We start from the raw sequence: 18,645 nt of genomic DNA, 5'->3' as shown, positions 1-18,645 counted from the left end.
TTCTAGGCTACATATCAAAATATGGTATTTATGTTCAAGCACATTGTTTCTTCCCATAGTTAATACATTTATTAAAATATACATTCTTAGCTTTCCAGTTCTACAGTAGCATGACAACTGTAAAAGCAATAAATTCCTGAACAAAATTGCAATGTTACTTCTCTGCATATTTTCACATGTATGTATCACATAGGGGATGGGTGTTAAAATTGTTTTACACCAAAGCAGCAAAGCAAATGGTAATGGAATCACTTGCTATTAATCTACCATCTAAAAGGGGCTGGCGTTTTAAGAGTTAGAACTATATAGGTAAGTGAAGCAAACACTATTTCTGTAATCTAAATGAGACACAGCTATATCACAAATGGACAAGAGACAAAAATGAAACCAGTTTCTTTACTGGCATGGTTAAATATTTGATAAATCAAGAGCCATCACTTACTGCTAGAATTTCCAAATGCTAAGCAAGAACGTGAGCAGGTCACAAAAATACAAAAAGGAAAAAAGATCATGAATTAGTATAGAATATCATTTTAAATGGGGTCTCAGATGTCCCATATAAACTAAAAGAATAACGTTCAAAGAAAGCTTCATCGTGTGTAAAAGGTCTAGGCAGAATTCAAAGATAACTGAATTTGTAGATGTACTACTTGTCTTGCTATCATGCAATATGACAAAATTATATAGCGTAAAGTAGAGGGTATTTGTAAAGAGCTGCATGCATATATTCATTAGAAAGATATAAAAAAAAGAAACCTCATGCATTTTAAGGCATATCAACACAGCCAAATGATTTCCTCTATTAGACTAGGACCCAAAATTGGAGGGAGAGGGAAAGGCAGATTAGGTTTTCTATGAGATAGCAAGCATCCATCCTTGCAGAAATAAATATTGGGGAGGGATTCCCCTTCCTTTCCCCTGAAACACACACACATACAAAAAACAACTGGGGGGGGGCTGGGGCTAAGGGCAATGTATATATCCTGCTCTCAATTGGCCAGGGCTGAGAGGGAGCAAGAAAACTTGCTTGGAGCCCTAACAGAAAGGAGGAGGGAAGGTTTGACTTGGAGGCTGTGCCTCACAGAGCAAGAGTTCTCTTGGCCAAAAAGTTTCACTTCCAAAGGATCTTTTAATACAGAATAATGGAATCCCATGGTGTATGTGGAGAATTGACCTTAAAGGATGAATGGTCCGGTCCCCAGAGACCAATTATCCCCCTTCACCCATGAAATATTTTCTTGTACATAAATATAGCTTGCTTCTGTTAAAACTCTAGTACTGGCCCCCACATGTACCAAACAGAATGATCATACACTTTAGTTGTAGGTTTGTCCCGCAGCCAGCTCTGCTCCCTAAGCCTCTACACAAACCTGTATGATTTTTGGCACTGCAACGGTGTTTTAGTGTTAGCACAGCTATAGGAGGAGCAACACCTCACCCATTTCCCCACTCTTTCTCCAACTGGTGGTCTTGCACTTCACCTCACACCAACAGAGCAGGCAAACCCTGCTAACCCAGCAAAGGAAGTGATAACAGGGTCAGAGGAATGGGGCAAGGTGTCCTCCCCTTGCAAAAGGTGCACAGGATCAGACTCTCTTTCCCAATACATTTTTTTTGCAACGAGTGTTTTTCAATAAAAGTTGGGGAGGGTGATGGAGAAGCAAAACCTTCCAGAGTGCAGGCTCTTTAGAAACTTCCGTACATTAACCTTTGGTCCGACCCCACAAATGTTAGAGGATAAGCACAGAAGACAATGCTGTCACAAGCAGTTTCATCACCCTGATGCAATTATGCTCTATGCACCACTGGTATTCCACTTTCATCGTCAGCTTAAGTTATATTTATTTATCCTGGCTTTGGGGGCTTTTTAATGCCAGGTGCTGGGCCATTTGTTTCTCATTTGCGACTGCTTTGTGATTATGTATTATTTGGGTTTTAATGTATGTAGCTATTTTTATATTGTATTGATATATCTCAGGTTTTATTTGCAGTGGAAACCTCTTTGTGATTTTCTTCTTTTTAGCGAATAGTAAAAAAAATACAATAATAAATACATTAATAAGGGAAGAAGAAGGGGCAGGAACCAGAAGGTATGAAGTTAAAGTAAAAAATTGAGAAATCTGCTGAAAACAGAGCTCTGAGTAGCTCTACAAAAACCCTGCTTCTAGCTACATTTTCTTTTTTGGCCCAAGCATAAGGGAAGCCCCATATAGAGTGCCTTGCAATAATTAAATCTTGCCTAGTGCCTGAACTATGGTGGTAAAGCTCTCCGAGTACAGGATCGGCTGAAGCTCTCATGCCAAGTGCAGCTGGTAAAAGGCCCTTCTAGGCACTGAGGCTACTTGGGCCTCCAGTGATAAGGCTGGATTCAGAAGCAGCGCCAGGCTGTGTACCTGCTCCTTCAGAAGGAGAGCAGCCCTGTCCATGGCAGGCAGTCAACCAATTTCTTAGGCGTGGGAACAGCTCACTCACAGTGCAACCATCTTGCCAGGATTCAGCCTCAGCTTATTTCCCCTCATTTATCCCACCATTGCATCCAGGCACTGCATATCCTTTGTTGAGTCAAGTATTAGAGAAATATAACCAAATGTCATCTACCTACTGATGGCATCTTGCCCCTAAACTACTCCCAGCTGATTCATATCGATATTAAATACCATTGGCAGCACCCCACAGTGTAACCATCAGGGTGCTAAAGAGCACTATCCTCGTTATACCATGACAGTTGCAAGCATTTACTTGAAATATTGTTCTTGTTGCATACAATATTGTGTTGTGTGGTTGTTGTTGTTGTTTAGTCGTTTAGTTGTGTCTGACTCTTCGTGACCCCATGTGTTGTGTGGTACTAAGTATTAAAAAGCCTTAGTATTAAAAAGCCTTAGCAAAGATGTTCCTTAGTGCTTTCTTTCATGCACCTATTAGTTCCAAGTACTACAGCTGTCTTGTTCTGGAAAGCCCTTTGCAAATAAAACAGGCAAGATTTTCATCACTCCAGTAATTGTTTTAAATGTACCCTTCTAGACGGGTCATAGGTATGTGCCCAGGACTAATTAGATTAGATCCAGCACGGCTTCTGGTCCAGACAGTAATTTATCTGATGAGCAGAGATGCAGCATACCAATTCTCTCGCTTGCAACAACAGCTGCATAAAAGGCAGACGTGTTTTGGTACGCAGATGCTATCTGTCCTGCTTATCTGCTCAGTGTTATTAAGGCCAGACCCAGAGCCTGGCTCCTCACTTCAATAAAATGGAGAATACATTATTCTCAGGCCAATGCTTCATAAAATTCCTCAGATAGTTGTGATAACTGAAATGAAAACCTTTACAAGTAATCTTTAATCAGTCTGGGAATATGACTGCTACTGTGGCATACACAAGGCTTTCATATTATTGAATGGCATAAAATGGACCCAGTGACCAGGGCCTGACACCTACCTGAGCATCAGTAGTGGTTCCATGAATACCATCATCTGTACCAAATGTCCTTTTGCAATCTTTCAGCCACTACAAAATAAAACGCAAGCATGATTACAAAAAACAACAACCCAGTGATGCTTGCAAGAGCCTGAAGAACAGAGAGATTGTATTTTGTGTGGACCACAAAATTATCATAAATACAGCCTGCTGATATAATGGACATCTTGGACATCTTGTCGGATAACATCTTATTCTTTCATATTTGAGATGTTTATTAATGGGGGTGAAGAAAAGGTTCATTTTTAGCCGGGTAGCAGAGAGGACTTTGCAGAAACCAACTTTTGCCAACTCGCTCTTGCAAACTCCTTTTGACTTTCATCTCCACACCGCCCCCCACGGTACATCTCTGGGTACAGGGGGGCTGCATAGGGGGAAAGGAATTGGCAAAAAATGCCCACCCATTCTTCTTCCAGTGGGAGTGTTGACAATGAGCCAATGTAATATTGGTTTCTTTGTCACTGAAGTATAAAGTGAAAGTTATAAAAGAGAAGAAAATATCTGCCATACACAATCCAAAAGAGCCTAATGGCAAGTAAGTGAGCTTGAAGCTGACCTCAAGAGGCAGACAGGATTCTCTGACATAGCCGACTCCTAGAGGCATATTAGATTTTGATACCACCTGCTCTACTCCTGAATATTAGGTTGAGTTGGAGAGCTTGCACAGGGGGTCTTGGCTGAATCTCAGCCTGCCCTTGTAAAAGTGATAGAAATACGAGGGGACATGCAGTAGTGCCAGCTGCAGTTAAACTACTCCCTCCACTTTAATATACCAGAACGCAATATTGCCTTTTCACACCAGTGGGTATTTAATGGTTGCAATCCAAGATACTCTGTTTGCCCAAGCTGACATGCCCATGGAGCTGCTCAATGAAGAGGCTATGCATACATCTATCATGAATACATCTATCTTCCTACCTGTTTAAGGAGCCTCTGAACTGGGTTAACAGTTCAACTGTAGTGAAAACAGTGATCCAGGGAACTAACATGCCTATTTAAACACTTTCCTAGCAATACTTGCATTCTAGCACAACTAGATTTGGGGCATTGTTATTTTCTGTGCATTGCTATTAACTGACAGTATCTAAGTCATCTGTGTATTGTTTATGCACAAAGAGTCCAGTGGCTGGTACCTTCAGAATGACCTCTGTCATCCCTAGTGTACCAGAAGCTCTCAACATGAGTTTTCTGTAGTGATGGTGTCAAAGATTGCCTGGGAATCTATTCCTGTATTCTGCCTGTTTTTCAGTGAAGAAACGGTGAATGATTAGGGCAGGGCAAAGGTTTGAGTGGGTCACAGGAGTATTTTTGAAGCAACAGGAAGCCTTCAGGTTTGAATTAATTTAAATGTTTCACCCAGAAAAACAGCCTTTGTTCTTAATGCAAAGCCTATGTCCTCCCAACAAGCATTCTCCATTGCATCAGAATCATCTAACATTCTGAAAATATTTCAAAGCGCAAAGTTGTTTCCCTTTAACATTGTTACTTTTAAAAAGTCTGATGATACTATTGGTACTTGGCATGAAGGGTTCTCTTGCATGTATGTAACATGTCATCAGGTGGGAATTAATGCTCCACCTAGTGGTTTAAGGTAGAAATTGCTGCTCCAATTGCAAAAACCTGAGACCTTACCATGATGACCTCCGCCAGTTTTTATTATGATAAGCCAAGACAGTAAGTGCCAAAATCAGAACAGTGGCACAACAACAAAAAAACAACATGTGACACTCCCTATCCAGGAAACACGAAGGAACACAGAAAATGGGCCACCAATCACATGGAGAAAGGCAGCCTAGAAAAATGGTGAAGCCCTTATGTCAAGCTACATGCATGTAGAGGAACCATTCAAGGGTAAGTACCAGTAGTATCTTTTCCATGTATGTCATGACATGAGGTGGGACATGCCCTACTTGACCTGTATAGGGTGGCAAACAATTGAGAGAATGAGGGGCTGCCTATTGGTCCAGGAGGACATGGCTCCCAAAGGCTGCCTCTGCAAAAGCACAGACATTTGCCTTATAGTGTTTAGTAAAGGTATTGAGACTAACCCAGGGAGCATTCAAGGAAAACGCTGTCCAAACAGATGCTGCTCTAGTCAAATAGGCCATAATTTTGGTTGGAGGAGTCAAATGCAAACAATTATATGCCAAAGTAATACAGGCTTTCAACCATCATTAAAATGGCAGAAGATACTGTCTTGCCCAGAAAGACAGGGTGAAATGAAATGAAAAAGGACTGAGATTGACGGAAAGGCTTGGTACAAGCAATGAAGACCATCAGAGGCAACTCGGGGAAGAGGAGCAGAGGGGGGCTGGGCAGGAGGAGATGAAGGCTTAGCTAGATCTGCCAGAAAAGCTTCCTTCGACAGGTGAAGAACCCAGAGATCAACCTGTAAGGCATTCACAGGAGCAGTTGCGTAGTAGTAACAGGCAGAGACTGCTGATACCCTGCAGTGTTTGCAGGAAGAGTCTCCTTGGCTACACAGGAAGAGTCCAGAAACCTGGAGAACTCCTGTGGGGAAGCGTCCCTAGTAAAAAGCTGACCAAGGTTTGCCTGGCTTCCTTCCTCATCACAAAGATTATCAGCCACTTTATGCTGCCTATGCACCAAACGCTGAGTGGGCTCAGAGTCCCTACCACTGCTAGAGCCGCTAATCTCCAGTTCAAACAAGGAGCCAGCAGTTAGCACAAAAGAGGTGGATGTAACGGAGGAAGCAGCCACTACTCTCCAGGTGGACAGCAAAGGGTAATACAGTATTTGCCCATATGTGTGCAGTCTCTTGCCTGGAGCAAATGGGAGCACCTGAAGATGAGACCTCTTCCCCCCCCCCCCCAATTTTAAATAATCAAGGAAGGGAACAAAGAGAAAAGGTGAGAGAGAAAACATGGTGGCTGGTGGCAGGAGAGGCTCCGAGGGAACAGTGCAGAAAAAAACAAAGGGCAAAAATACCACAGCCAGATAGAGGAGGGGGATAAAGGTTTTCAACATTCACATGCACAAAAGCAGGCACAAAGGGCAAAAAATTAACAGGCCTGAGCTGATGACAAGGCCAGGGAGCTGAAGCCAACAACAGAGCAAGGTGAGGCAGAAATTGGAACTGGGTGAGGTTGTCATGGTAACACTTCAGGGTTTTTTTTGCAATTAGAGCAATGATTTCTGCCTTCAACACCTAGAGAGAGCAGTACTCCCACCTGATAATCAGGATGCAAAATGTAATATTCAATATTAAAACTCGTATGGATTGACAAGATATAGAAAAGACAAGATATAGATATACATCTCTTTGTATGGATAGAGTTATTCCTGGTTTACAACGATAAGCTATTTTAAAATGTCCCCAAGGATATATGGGAGAGCTCCAGAGACATTAATGGTAAAATCAAATATTTTAATGTTGTATATTGGGCACAACCTACTCAACCCCCCCAACATGGAGCATCCCCTCCCCCAAAAGTGAGTAATAACTGAGCATGCTCAGTGGGCGTGGAAAGCTTACTGAGTGTTGGAAGGAGGAAAAGAAAAAGCAGAGGGAACGAGAATCTAATGGAGTGGCTTGAACCCTGAACAGAAGCACTCATACTGCAATTTTTTTTGTTGCGCTCCATCTATTAGAGCAAAGGTGGGTAACCTTTTTGCCTGGTGGGGAAGGAAAATAAAGGTAAAGGGGCCCCTGACCATCAGGTCCAGTCGTGTCCGACTCTGGGGTTGCGGTGCTCATCTCGCTCTATAGGCCGAGGGAGCCGGCGTTTGTCCACAGACAGCTTCCGGGTCATGTGGCCAGCATGACAAAGCTGCTTCTGGCAAACCAGAGCAGCGTACGCCGTTTACCTTCCCACCGGAGCGGTCCCTATTTATCTACTTGCACTTTGATGTGCTTTCGAACTGCTAGGTGGGCAGGAGCTGGGACCGAGCAACGGGAGCTCACCCCGTTGCAGGGATTCAAACCGCTGACCTTCTGATCAGCAAGCCCTAGACTCTGTGGTTTAACCCACAGCACCACCTGGGTCCCTGAAGGAAGATAGCAATAGCTAATATGAATCTAGTGTGGGGCAGCTGGGTGTGGCTTGGGAAAACTGCAATTTTTCCTCTTTCAACACAACGCAACAAGCCAGGTGCTACAATCCATTTACCTGCTCTGCTGCCTCTCTCTTAGCATTGTAAGTATCCAGGTGTTCTTGTAGCTCGAGCACACTGAATTTCAAGGTTTCCAATAAGCCATGGGACATCAGCTGTAATATAAAAATAGCCTTAATTATTGCTATGTATTTATTTGATTCCACTTATGAATCACTTCCCATAAAGTATCCCAAAGCAATTTCAACAGTAAAAACCATTATTTTTACATATGAAGTTGTTTTTTAATTTCAGTTCCAATACAGTTGCAGACTGGTATAAAGATCTTCACTTAAAAAGCAGGTTGAAAAAAGAATGGTATTCAGTAGGCGCTGAAAACACAACAGATATGGCATCTGTCTGAAGCATAATGGGAGGCCGTTCCAAAGGACAGGTGCTACTACAGATGTTACAAGAATGGAACACCTACACATTTATAATTTTGGTACTGAACATCTTCATAATCAAGAGATCCACTGAATTTGAGAATTGACTTTCAACCTTTTAACTCTCAAACATTATTCAGATAGATGACAAAGTTCTGGATATTTGAAAGGAAATATTTGAAGCAACCACAGAGAATTTAGGAGGCCAAGTCACCTTCAGCCAGTTTATGCACTGAAGCAAACATTATAATATTTTTAAGTGGAGTGATTCTTTGCACATCTCAAAACACAGAACGTTCTGTACCTTAGTAACAAGGTTCACTCAGCATGTTAATAAACATAAGATATTACCGTTTCTGCATCCACAAAAACTGTTGGGCATTCAGAACACATCATCATAACGTCCAGTGAACTTTTGAATTTTGTTCCGATTCGCTGTAGATTTTCCCCAAGAAAACTGATGGATTCATGTGTTATAGCCCCAAACTTCCTTTGAATGGTCTAGACATAGGAATATTAGAAAGATAGAGAAATGTTTTCACTTCCTTTTCTTCAGCATCTGTTTTTGGCATGGCAGGCAACATTGCTAAATGGGAGTTCACATGTAAGCCTAATTTTCCCGTTTTCCTGTGCTTGGGGATGGGATTGTGCAGTCTTAATGGATGGGACAGGGCAAATCAGTTTATCCTAAGGGAGAGTTATCACCCTATTACACTGAGAATATATTCTGAAGCACTCTTCTAATGCTGCATTAAACATTGAGTGTAGTGCCGATAATGCCAAGGTTGCAGGTTCGATCCCTATATGGGACAGCTGCCTGTTCCTGCATTGCAGGGGGGTTGGACTGGATGATCCTCAGGGTCCCTTCCAGCTCTACAGTTCTATGATTCTATGGTCAACATGGTAATAGTTCTAGGTAGTGATAGCCAACTCTTATACTTGGAGGTGTGCAGGAACAATACTTTACACCTCATAAGCATATCTATGCAATGCCAGTCACCTGACAAAACATGATGTGGAAAGTCTCACCCCCAGAGACTGCTATCCCTCTGATGGTGGCTAAGGGAAACAAGTAGCTTTCTAACAGAGGAATCGTAAACAGTGACAATTTAACATCCCTGCTCCCCACCCAAAAAAATCAGATACACACGGACACAAATGTTTTAGTACTAGATGTTTCAAAATAAAAATTGCAAACAATGAGAGATTGTGAATAGTTACCTGAAACAACCTAGAGAACACATGAAATGTATAGACAGCAGAAGATCCATCTGTGTCTGAGAGCATCTGATTAACATGGCAGCGCCAAGCTTCCTCTTCATCATCATATGCCTGTGGCTGAAAAGCTGCCAATATGGCAGAAAGAAATGGGGAAGGTGGTGGAGATGTCTGGACTTCTGGAAAACCATCCTGTTCTTCATCTTGACTGTAAATAAAGTGAACACAAGCATGCTAAGTTATGCTGTTTCAGATCTTTTGACTTGTTGCCCTTAGCATTGCGCAAGACGTTCTAAAACGTTTGTTGAAATGATGCCAAAAGCAGGGCCAAAAACAAAGAGCAAATTGCTGTTTTGCTAACATAATTATCTAAAGTTTCAAGCATCCAACAAACTCTACAAAGCAGAATTTTAGAAGAATGTTGTTGAACTTAACAAGGATTCACAGAAACTGAATAAATTCTTCCAAGCTGTAGGCTAGTCTCCCCCCACCTGAAAAAATAATAATTAGTGACATCTGGGGAGAAAACCCTTTATTACTCATTTTAGGACTTTATCTAAAAGCACTTTAGGAAAGAATTATGATGCCATTGTCATGTCATGACCCCAGTTCTCATGTCATATTTAACCCTAGTTAAAAACAAACAATGGGTACAGTGTGCTGGTGCATGTTACTAAAAAGTCTCCCGCTGCAGCTGCTGCCACTAAACAAGCCACAGTTTGCTTGCCATGAGATCCAAACCTGGGATTGTGGTTGGTTTCTCTAAACCAGTGGTTCCCAACAAGTGGTCCGCGGACCCCCAGGGGTCCGCGAGCTATGCCAGAGGGGTCCGCAAGATCACCTCCCCAAGATGCGTGTACTGAGCGGCGCGCGCGCGCGGCGGGAGCACCACGCACTGCTGTTGCGGCGTGGCACCCCTAGCAATCCGCTCCGCCGACTCGGGAGTCTCCTTGGGTCTCCTCAGAGGAGGAGGCGCCACGCCAAAAGCCCCAGAGCTCGCTTGCCTCCTTCCCGCCCTCTCCCTGCCTGTGGCCAGCAGCTCCAGACGCTGTTCTGTGGAGTTTTTGGCGTGGCTCCACCTCCTCCGAGGAGACCCAATGAGACTCCCGAGTCGGCGGAGGGCGGCGGACTCGCTGCTGGGCGCCCCTGCTCCCTCAATTCAGGACCCGGTGGGAGGCTTTGAAGCGGGCGCGAGGTCGCCTCTTCACCTCGGCAGCTGTGCCTTCCCCTCCCCCACCCCATTCCACCGCCCACCCCCACCCCCAGAGAGAGAGGGGGCCACTGTTTTTTGGGGTGGTGGTCTTACCCCCTCTGTCAGTGAGGGAGCAGTGCGGGCGCCTTACAAATCAGCCCCCTTTGCACAGAGGGGTGACTGGGTGGGAGAAGCCCATGGAATGCAGGCGCTCTAGCCCCGAAGAGGCTGTCACCTTGCTTGCAAAAGCAACAGCCTCTCCCGGGCTGAGCCGCCTGCCTGCCTTCTGTTGGCTCTCCTTAAAGCAAGTGAAGTAATTGCTTTAGAGGAGCCCACGGAACGCAGGTGCTCTGGCCCCGAAGAGGCTGTAGCTCTGCTTGCAAAAGCAACAGCCTCTCCCGGGCTGAGCCGCCTGCCTTCCCTGCCTGCCTTCCATTGGAACGCAGGCACGGAAGGCAGGAGAAGCACTTTTGGGATGCCCCATTCCCCCCTGCTGCCAGTTACCAAGCCTGCTCCGCTTGCTTTGCTGCGAGCTGGGAGGGGTGGTGGTGGACGGGAGCTCCTGTCAGTCCGTCCCTTCTCCCAGCTTGCTGTACCAGCAAGAATTGCAAGAGCCGCTTGGGCGCTGTGCGCGGCTCTCCCTCCCTCCCTCTCTCCCTCTCTTTCTTTCTCTGACTCCTTCCTTCCTCCCTCCCTCCCTCTCTCTTTCACCCCTTCTTTCCTTAGCATTTGCTAATTTCCACCCGCTGCTTCTTGTCAGCTTCTTCTCTGGGGAACCTTTCCTAAAAATGGTCAACAACTTTGGGGGTCCCCCGCCTAAAAAAGGTTGTCAATTCTTGGGAATTTTTTTTGGGGGGGGCGCCGGAGGGATCTTCGCACCACGGCGCTGGATATGTTTCACTCAGCCAAAATTGTTTAATAAAAAGGTGCTAATGGAGCCAAAAGTTATTTTCTGCTGACTAGTAGGCAGGTAGAGATTTGCAGTCAGATTTCAGAGTGAAAGTTTCAAGTTTGGAACCTAATATTTCAGAAATAATGAACTCAAAGGACAGATTTAACTCATCTCATTAAGAACTGAAAATTAAAACTAACTGTATAATGATGGAGTACTCTGTTGTAACTGTAAAAAACGTATAAAAAAAGACTCTTAATTTGGCTCTCACTTTTTAATTTTAGGATTAGGAATTAATGGGGGTCCTTGTCACAATAGCGGCTCGATGAGGGGTCCTCGAGAAACCCTGCTCTAAACAAAGCCACAAGAAGTTTGGCTTACCACTTGTGATTTGTTTGGGGAAGCAAACCATGAACCCAGGGTTTGGGCATCGTGAGAAGCCATATTCTGGCTTTTTCCCTGGTGGTGGTGCAGCAGCAGTAGGAGTGGAGAAGGTGTGGACAATGTGTGACCTTTTCATCAGCACGGACCAGCAGTAAAATAACCCCGAAGCATCACAGAAATTAAGAGGCTTGGAATGCCACTGACAGCATACTACTGCCAAATAAACTGGTCTCTCTCTCCAAGGCAATAGTGAATGAGTCAATACTGATATTACTTTAATGAAAGAAAATACATATGGCTTCAAATCAATTTTACCTAGACAAACCAGAGAAGTCAGCTTCTTCTTCTTCACATCTTTCATCTAACTCTTTCAAGGCAAGGGTAACATCATCTTCACAGATCGATTCAGTATAACTATCTGCAGTGGGGTGCTCTGGAATTTCAGGAGTTTCTAGCTCCAGGGGTTCTTGACAGATCAAGGACTCTTGCTGCTCTTGCAACGCAAATGATCCAGTATCTTCACTAGCTGTACTAACTTGTTCATCCTTTATTGGTGAACTGCCATCCTGCAAAGCAAGCAGCAGTCTTATAACTCACACGGAAGTAAAATGGATTCATCAAATACTGTTAAGGAGCAGTTTCTCAAAATCCCAAAATGTTAAATTGCATTATTTCTTGACAGAGAAAGAATATTCTAAAACTCAGCAAAGTATGTCAGTCTAAAAAATGAACAAAAGTAGGCAATGCAAACCTTCCCCACCGTATTCTAAGGTAACTAATTATATTTAATGTATCAAAACACTGCTCACAAAAAACCATATTCCCAATATCTTTGTTACTTAGTAAGTGGAGGGGGGAAATCTGCTGTCAACATCAAGCTTCTCTTGTTAGAAGACTTCGTCTTATATAAATTGAATTGTGTAACTGGACAGCTAAATGCAAAAAAATAGATTAAATCCTGAGGATGGGACTTTGTTTCCTTTTAGCATCATTCAACAGAAATTACAGCGCCTGCAGCTTCTAACAGATGTACCTTATTGATTGTACTGACGCCACAAAGAAGAAACTGGCAGGATAGGGGGTGCATGAATGCTCTCCCACAGTATGCACAATGGAATGCAACCATGCTTTAGTCCAAGCAACAAGATGCAAGCTCTTAACCAAATATTTTGACAACTGTCATTTTCTGTTCTCCAAGAATAATGACACCTACTGTCTTCAAACAGTCTATATTTTTGTAAGGTAAGTGCAATCTCCCCAAACAGAACACACACATTATGTTTAAATGGCAAAGGTACCCCCTGATTGTTAGGTCCAGTCGCGGACGATTCTGGGGTTGCGCGCTCATCTCGCTCTATAAGCCGAAGGAGCCGGCGTTTGTCCGCAGACAGCTTCCGGGTCATGTGGCCAGCATGACTAAGCCGCTTCTGGCGAACCAGAGCAGCACGGAAATGCTGTTACCTTCCTGCCGGAGCGGTACCTATTTATCTACTTGCACTTTGACGTGCTTTCGAACTGCTAGGTGGGCAGGAGCTGGGACTAAGCAATGGGAGCTCACCCCGTCGTGCAGATTCGAACCGCCAACCTTCCAATCGGCAAGCCTTAGGCTCTCTGGTTTAGATCACAGCGCCACCCGCGTCCCTTTACACATTATGTTTACCCTGTATCAAAACAGGATTCGTCACACTCATGACAATTTAAGAATCATAGTACTTACTGTAAAGGCCAGTGGGAAAAAGCCCTGAATATGATGGCTAAAGGTTTTTGAAGGATTCAACAAAAAGACTGCAGGTTGTATCCAGAACTATCTGTGCTGAGGTGGAACTGACACCTGCTTGTCCAACGGGACTCCCTCATCTTCCCTTGCAGTCCCTTGTTGGCCCTCAAAATCTGTTTTGGAGGGTAAAGTGAGCCTACGGAGCAGATTTGGGGGCGGGGCTAGGTGCTGCAAGGGGGAAGATGAGGCAGATAAAGTCCTGTTGCACAGGTAGAAGTTCACTCTTGCAACATTAGAATCTGCCCTGTATATATCAGACTTTTTTGTAAATGGCACTGCTTATCATGTAATGTAGCAAAGTTAAAGCTCCTAAATGCTAGCTCTGTGGGGCAGTGCCCTGTCACAAGCTCCCTTATTCCTCTCCAATTTAGTGTGACTGCTATGCTATCACTTACCTTCACCCCAATTACTGCTGCTAGTGCAATTCGTGTCTGCATCTGATCAGTTTGCAAGGCTGATAAAAGGGGCAAATAAGCTCTTTGCAACTGCCTGTAAACATCAGAATGAATAAAAGGCCCTATCACCTGCAGGTTAAGCAAATATGTCAAGTTGAAGGGGCCCATTTGATCTGACCCTCTAAAAGAGGGGTAGAAAAGCTCTAGCCTGTGGGCTTCATTTGGCCCTCCTAACTTGGCCCACAACACCGTTTCCCCCAAATCATGGCTACCTAACCCCATAATTAATAGCATATGCAATGTGAGGTGTGACAGGTATGGAAATGGCTCCAATGGAGCAGGATCCTAAAGTGAGATTGTTCCTTGCAAGTGGACTTATCTGGAGAGATCCATTAGGATCAGCTATGCTCGACAATTTGGCCTTGGGAACTCCCCAGTGCAGTCAAGGCAGCTCTTCTGAAGTAGGATGCATGGAAACTGTTTGCTAAAACACAGCTTTCTTCCTCTGCAAAGCAGCTTGTTGCTGTGAATGTGCCGTCAAAGAGGCATTGCTCCACTAGTGCAAAGCGGTTTGCATTGAAACAGCTTGCTAAGATAGGGAGCTCTTGTTTGTATAAGTAGTTTCAATGCAAACCACTCTGTGGTAATGGGGGAAACCCCCTTTGAAACTGTACACCTTCAAAGAAGGCCACTGTAACTGCCCATCAGCCGGATTTTGAAAGTTGTCATCATCTGATGCCATTATGACACCAGGTGATTGACTGGTGGGTGGCCACATCCATCTGTCAAAACTGGCCTGTCAAAGGTGGGGGACTTAGGCCTAAACACAATGGCTAGATTCAGTCCCCCACCTCTACCCTTAAGAGGCCATGAGCAGCAGTTGATTGCTTAGTTTTCTCTCCAGAGCTGTCTTATGATGGCTCTGAGTGGCTCAGAAAAAGAGCATTAGTTTAACTATTAACTATTAGTTTTTTCCAGTAAGAACTACAGATCAGAGATGGACTGCTTTATCTTTGAAGTTATTGCATATTTTTTTTAAAAAAAGTTTGCAATGGCAAACACAAACTTAAAATACTCACTGATTTCTTATCAGCTACCAGCTGGGAATCTGGCTTAATCCATATGGGCATTTCCATTAAGAGAGAAAAATGCCACTAGCATACAGATCTCCTGTTCAAATGGACTAGCTGAATCAACCAGTAGCTAACACAGCTGGCCTGAGGTTCAAATTTCAATTAAAGCACCCAATCACAAAGACAAAGCAAAAATGGGGGGAGGGGGAAGGGAAGACCACAGGAAGATAATTGCTGCATCCAGAAAACCACCTTGCTTATTCAGTTATTGTTCTGCGCCACTAAATATCCATTATTAGCCCTCAAACCTATTTTTAATCTTTGGTGAACATCTTTAGTCCATGAAGGAAATGATTGGTTTCCAGAAAACATTCTCGTTCCCTTATGCCACCACAACCAGTTCAATTAAACAATCAATTACAGAAGAAAATGCTTTCGGAAAGGAAGCAAAGAGATACTATACAGTGCTAGAAAGAGCCCAAATCAGCCATGCACCAGCAGCCCACATTATTCCCCACCTCAGGCAGCTGGTTGCTAGCATTATCAAGAGGGGAAACCTCCAAACTTGGGGTCTCAGCTCTGATTTGAAGCACTTCTTCCGTTCCAACACTGCTAGTGGAATCCTGAGACTGTAGCAGCGACCCTGAATTATCTAGTGCTGTGTCATCAGCAGCTGAGTCACTGTTTACCTAAGGAGACAAAAATAAAACAAGGATCAACAGAAAAAAAAATAAGCACAATATCCTCAAGCAAATTACAAAGCAAAATACAGGCAAAAATTTGCACTACTTGTGAGTTCAGTTACCACCTTGTGTATATCTACCACATTGGAAACACTTACTGAGAATTGGAAACTTTTTATTCTTAAAGCAAAAGGCACATTTCCATTGATAAAGCACAATGGAAACACACTTTCAATTTTTATTTATTTTTTTAAACAATCTCATATCCTGCCTTATTTCCAAAAAGGAAATCAGTATGACTGAAAAGCAGAAACATCATACAGTATTTAAAACACTTCTCTCAGAAATCAGGACGACCAAAATTTTAATAAGGCACTCCTTATTCATGATTTATCTTAAAAACCATTGTGAACAGTTAAAATCATTAATAGGACTGGAGTAAAGTTGAATTTTGGATATAATGGAAAAGATTTGGATTATTATAAAAGATGCAGGAGGAAATGATTAACAATAGGACCCACAAAGGGGAGGAGGAAAGTCAAGGGGATTCTTTGGAATCTTGTTTTTATGTTGTATTTTATGGATTGTAAAATATCAATCTGAAAAACCAACTCTCTCTCTCTATATATATATATAAATTCTCTCACACACACCCCATTACTAAAAAGCACAGTAATAAAACTTCAATATTACCATTGCAACTGAACAACAATTAGCAATTTCTGGGACCACTAGTCAGAATTAAAATGAGCAGGAAGCACAGAGTAGTTGGCCCAAAGTCTTTTACAAGAGCCATGTTGTTGTAGCCTGACATATCTCAGTTGGCAGGGGGTGAGCAAGTTATGCCAGAGCAGCATTCAATGGATCACTCCCGTTATCTGTCATTCAGGGAACTAGGAGGAGGGGAGCAAGAGGCTGCATACCAACTTATCCAGTCACTGGGGTCAGCTGATCAAGCCGTCCTGGACGTGCCACAGCCTGCATCTGGTGGAAATCAGGGTCTTTTTGGTGCCCTCTATGGAATCGTCTCTCTGAATTGAGGCAGGTGCCAAAGCCAGAAGCAGCTTGATTGGAGCTGCAGCGCTTGCTTCCCAGTAGGCGTGCTGCTGCCCATTAGTGGGAAAGGGGCAAGACAGGAGGGAAGTTGTTGTGCTGGGTGTGCTGCGGAGTTTCTCTGGTGGGAGTGCCACAGGGCCCTGACCACGGGACCTGTTTCTGATTGACACTGCTATTAAATTTAGGCACCTGCCAATTACATCTCTGTAGGCCACATCTAGCTTTTAATACAGACTGGTTTCAATTTGCCTTGGGTTGGTTGCTCCTGTTTTGTACATCTGCATTAATTGATGTGCGTACTTGTTCATGTTAACTCTGTACAGTGGTACTTTGGTTGTCGAACGGCTTGGCTCCTGAACAAATTGGCTCCCGAACACCGCAAACCCGGAAGTGAGTGTTCTGGTTTGAGGAGGTTTTTTGGAAGCCGAATGTCTGACGCGGCTTCTGATTTGAGTGCAGGCAGCGGAAGCCGCAGCCAAGTTATGTACTATAATGCTAACTTGAGATTTTTAATAGAAGGCAGTACAGAAATATTTTAAATAAATATATACTGCTGTACTTAAAACACCACACTTCTCCACCCCTTCTGCAGAAGAGAGACCAAGTCAAAACTCTGAATAATTTACAAACTTGATAGTATCATTCGAAGGTTAAAACAAGGAGAAATCTGATTATTATCTGAGAATAAATGTTTTACCATCTGTGATCGTGATAATATCTGACTTGCAGTCAGGGCTTCTTCCTCTGAAGATTCATCAGTATCTTCCTGATTGGTCAAGTTCAAGCTCGGGGTACTACCAGAATACTGATATTCTTGGAGTGATGGTGTGTCTCCCTTGTCAATACTGTCCAAGGAACGCCTGCGGACTCCCCAATTGAAGTTGTCCATACTTTCACCCTGTAATAAAGGTCATGTTTATTCTAAAGTTCTCAGAATACACACAATACTGAAATGAACACAGCAAAACAAAGCCACACAAATACTGAATTAATTGGGAGCAGAGTTTCAATCAGCCCTTCAAGTTAATTGGATATATAAATTCAATTAATGTTTTTTGTATTCAAAGTGTTTTAATACATGGCAAAAACAATTTCCTTAATGTTCCCTTACAGATACCTTGTGTCTGGATGGCAATAGCTCAGTGTATTATTTTCTGTAGCCATATATCCTTAGCAATACAAGGTATCTGACTACCAAGCACAGACAGACAAATACATCACAGATGACAAGAGATGAAACAAGCCACTGCACCAGGCTGCAACTTACCTGCAGCTCCTGGTTCGCAAAAAGAAAAACACACATAATTAGAACGAGGACAAACACTTAAAGATACTTTATAATGGGGGCATTTTCTATACTGTATGCTTGCCAACAGTAGAAGACTGATTCAAGCTCTGGAAAAGCTTTTGCCAAAAAACCCCTAACATTTCATTTTCTCCACATTGCAGTAAAATTGGCTAAAAAAAACATTATGAGACAAACACTTAAAACAAGATGGCTATGGTACATTTTCTCAGTGTAACATATATTAAAACAAATTTAGTGAATTGTTTGAGGATAACACAGATGAGATTATAAATTGACTTTATCTACATTTATGTGACAAACTATACAATGCATAAATTTTACTCACAGTGCAGGAAACCATAAATGTTTTTAGATAGTGTTATGATTATTCATGTCCTCAAAACATGAATGTTTTCTTCAATCCTGAAGTAAAGCACTTTTTAATTCCTTGCTAGGAATGGGAATGTGTTTTAATAGCAGCTTGGTTATGGGCCTCTTTGAATGCTACCCCCTATGCCAAAGGTGGCTAACCTTTGACTCTTCAAAGGTTGCTGGATTACAAACCATTATCCCTGACCCTTGGGGCCATGCTGACTGAGGCTGCTGGGAGACGGGAGTCCCACAAAATCTGGAGAGCTACAAGTTCCCCTAGCCCAGCTAAGAAATGTACCATATTTCTCTGTGTATAAGATGCCCCCATGTATAAGACGACC

At 43.2% G+C, this 18,645-nt stretch overlaps 1 protein-coding gene across 13 annotated transcripts in view; it reads right to left on the bottom strand.

Annotated features, from left to right (window-relative positions):
- Nucleotides 1–18,645, bottom strand: part of FRYL (FRY like transcription coactivator) — a 144,847-nt gene that overhangs the window by 3,844 nt on the left and 122,358 nt on the right. For 11 of the 13 annotated variants that reach the window (XM_060278893.2, XM_088660892.1, XM_060278896.2 and 8 more), the window contains 8 exons: nucleotides 17,342–17,542; nucleotides 15,424–15,594; nucleotides 11,976–12,226; nucleotides 9,196–9,400; nucleotides 8,326–8,475; nucleotides 7,606–7,704; nucleotides 3,437–3,505; nucleotides 443–460 (listed from right to left, as the gene is read on the bottom strand). In XM_060278893.2, coding sequence (XP_060134876.2) covers nucleotides 443–460; nucleotides 3,437–3,505; nucleotides 7,606–7,704; nucleotides 8,326–8,475; nucleotides 9,196–9,400; nucleotides 11,976–12,226; nucleotides 15,424–15,594; nucleotides 17,342–17,542 — 1,164 coding nt within the window. The remainder of the gene's footprint in view (nucleotides 1–442; nucleotides 461–3,436; nucleotides 3,506–7,605; nucleotides 7,705–8,325; nucleotides 8,476–9,195; nucleotides 9,401–11,975; nucleotides 12,227–15,423; nucleotides 15,595–17,341; nucleotides 17,543–18,645) is intronic. The other 2 variants (XM_060278889.2, XM_060278897.2) reach the window with 1 other exon arrangement.

This window comes from Zootoca vivipara, chromosome Z1, assembly GCF_965207765.1.
Source record: "Zootoca vivipara chromosome Z1, rZooViv2.hap1.1, whole genome shotgun sequence".
Taxonomy (NCBI): domain Eukaryota; kingdom Metazoa; phylum Chordata; class Lepidosauria; order Squamata; family Lacertidae; genus Zootoca; species Zootoca vivipara.
Note: the sequence above shows the minus strand (reverse complement) of the source record. Positions and strands in the feature narration are given on the sequence as shown.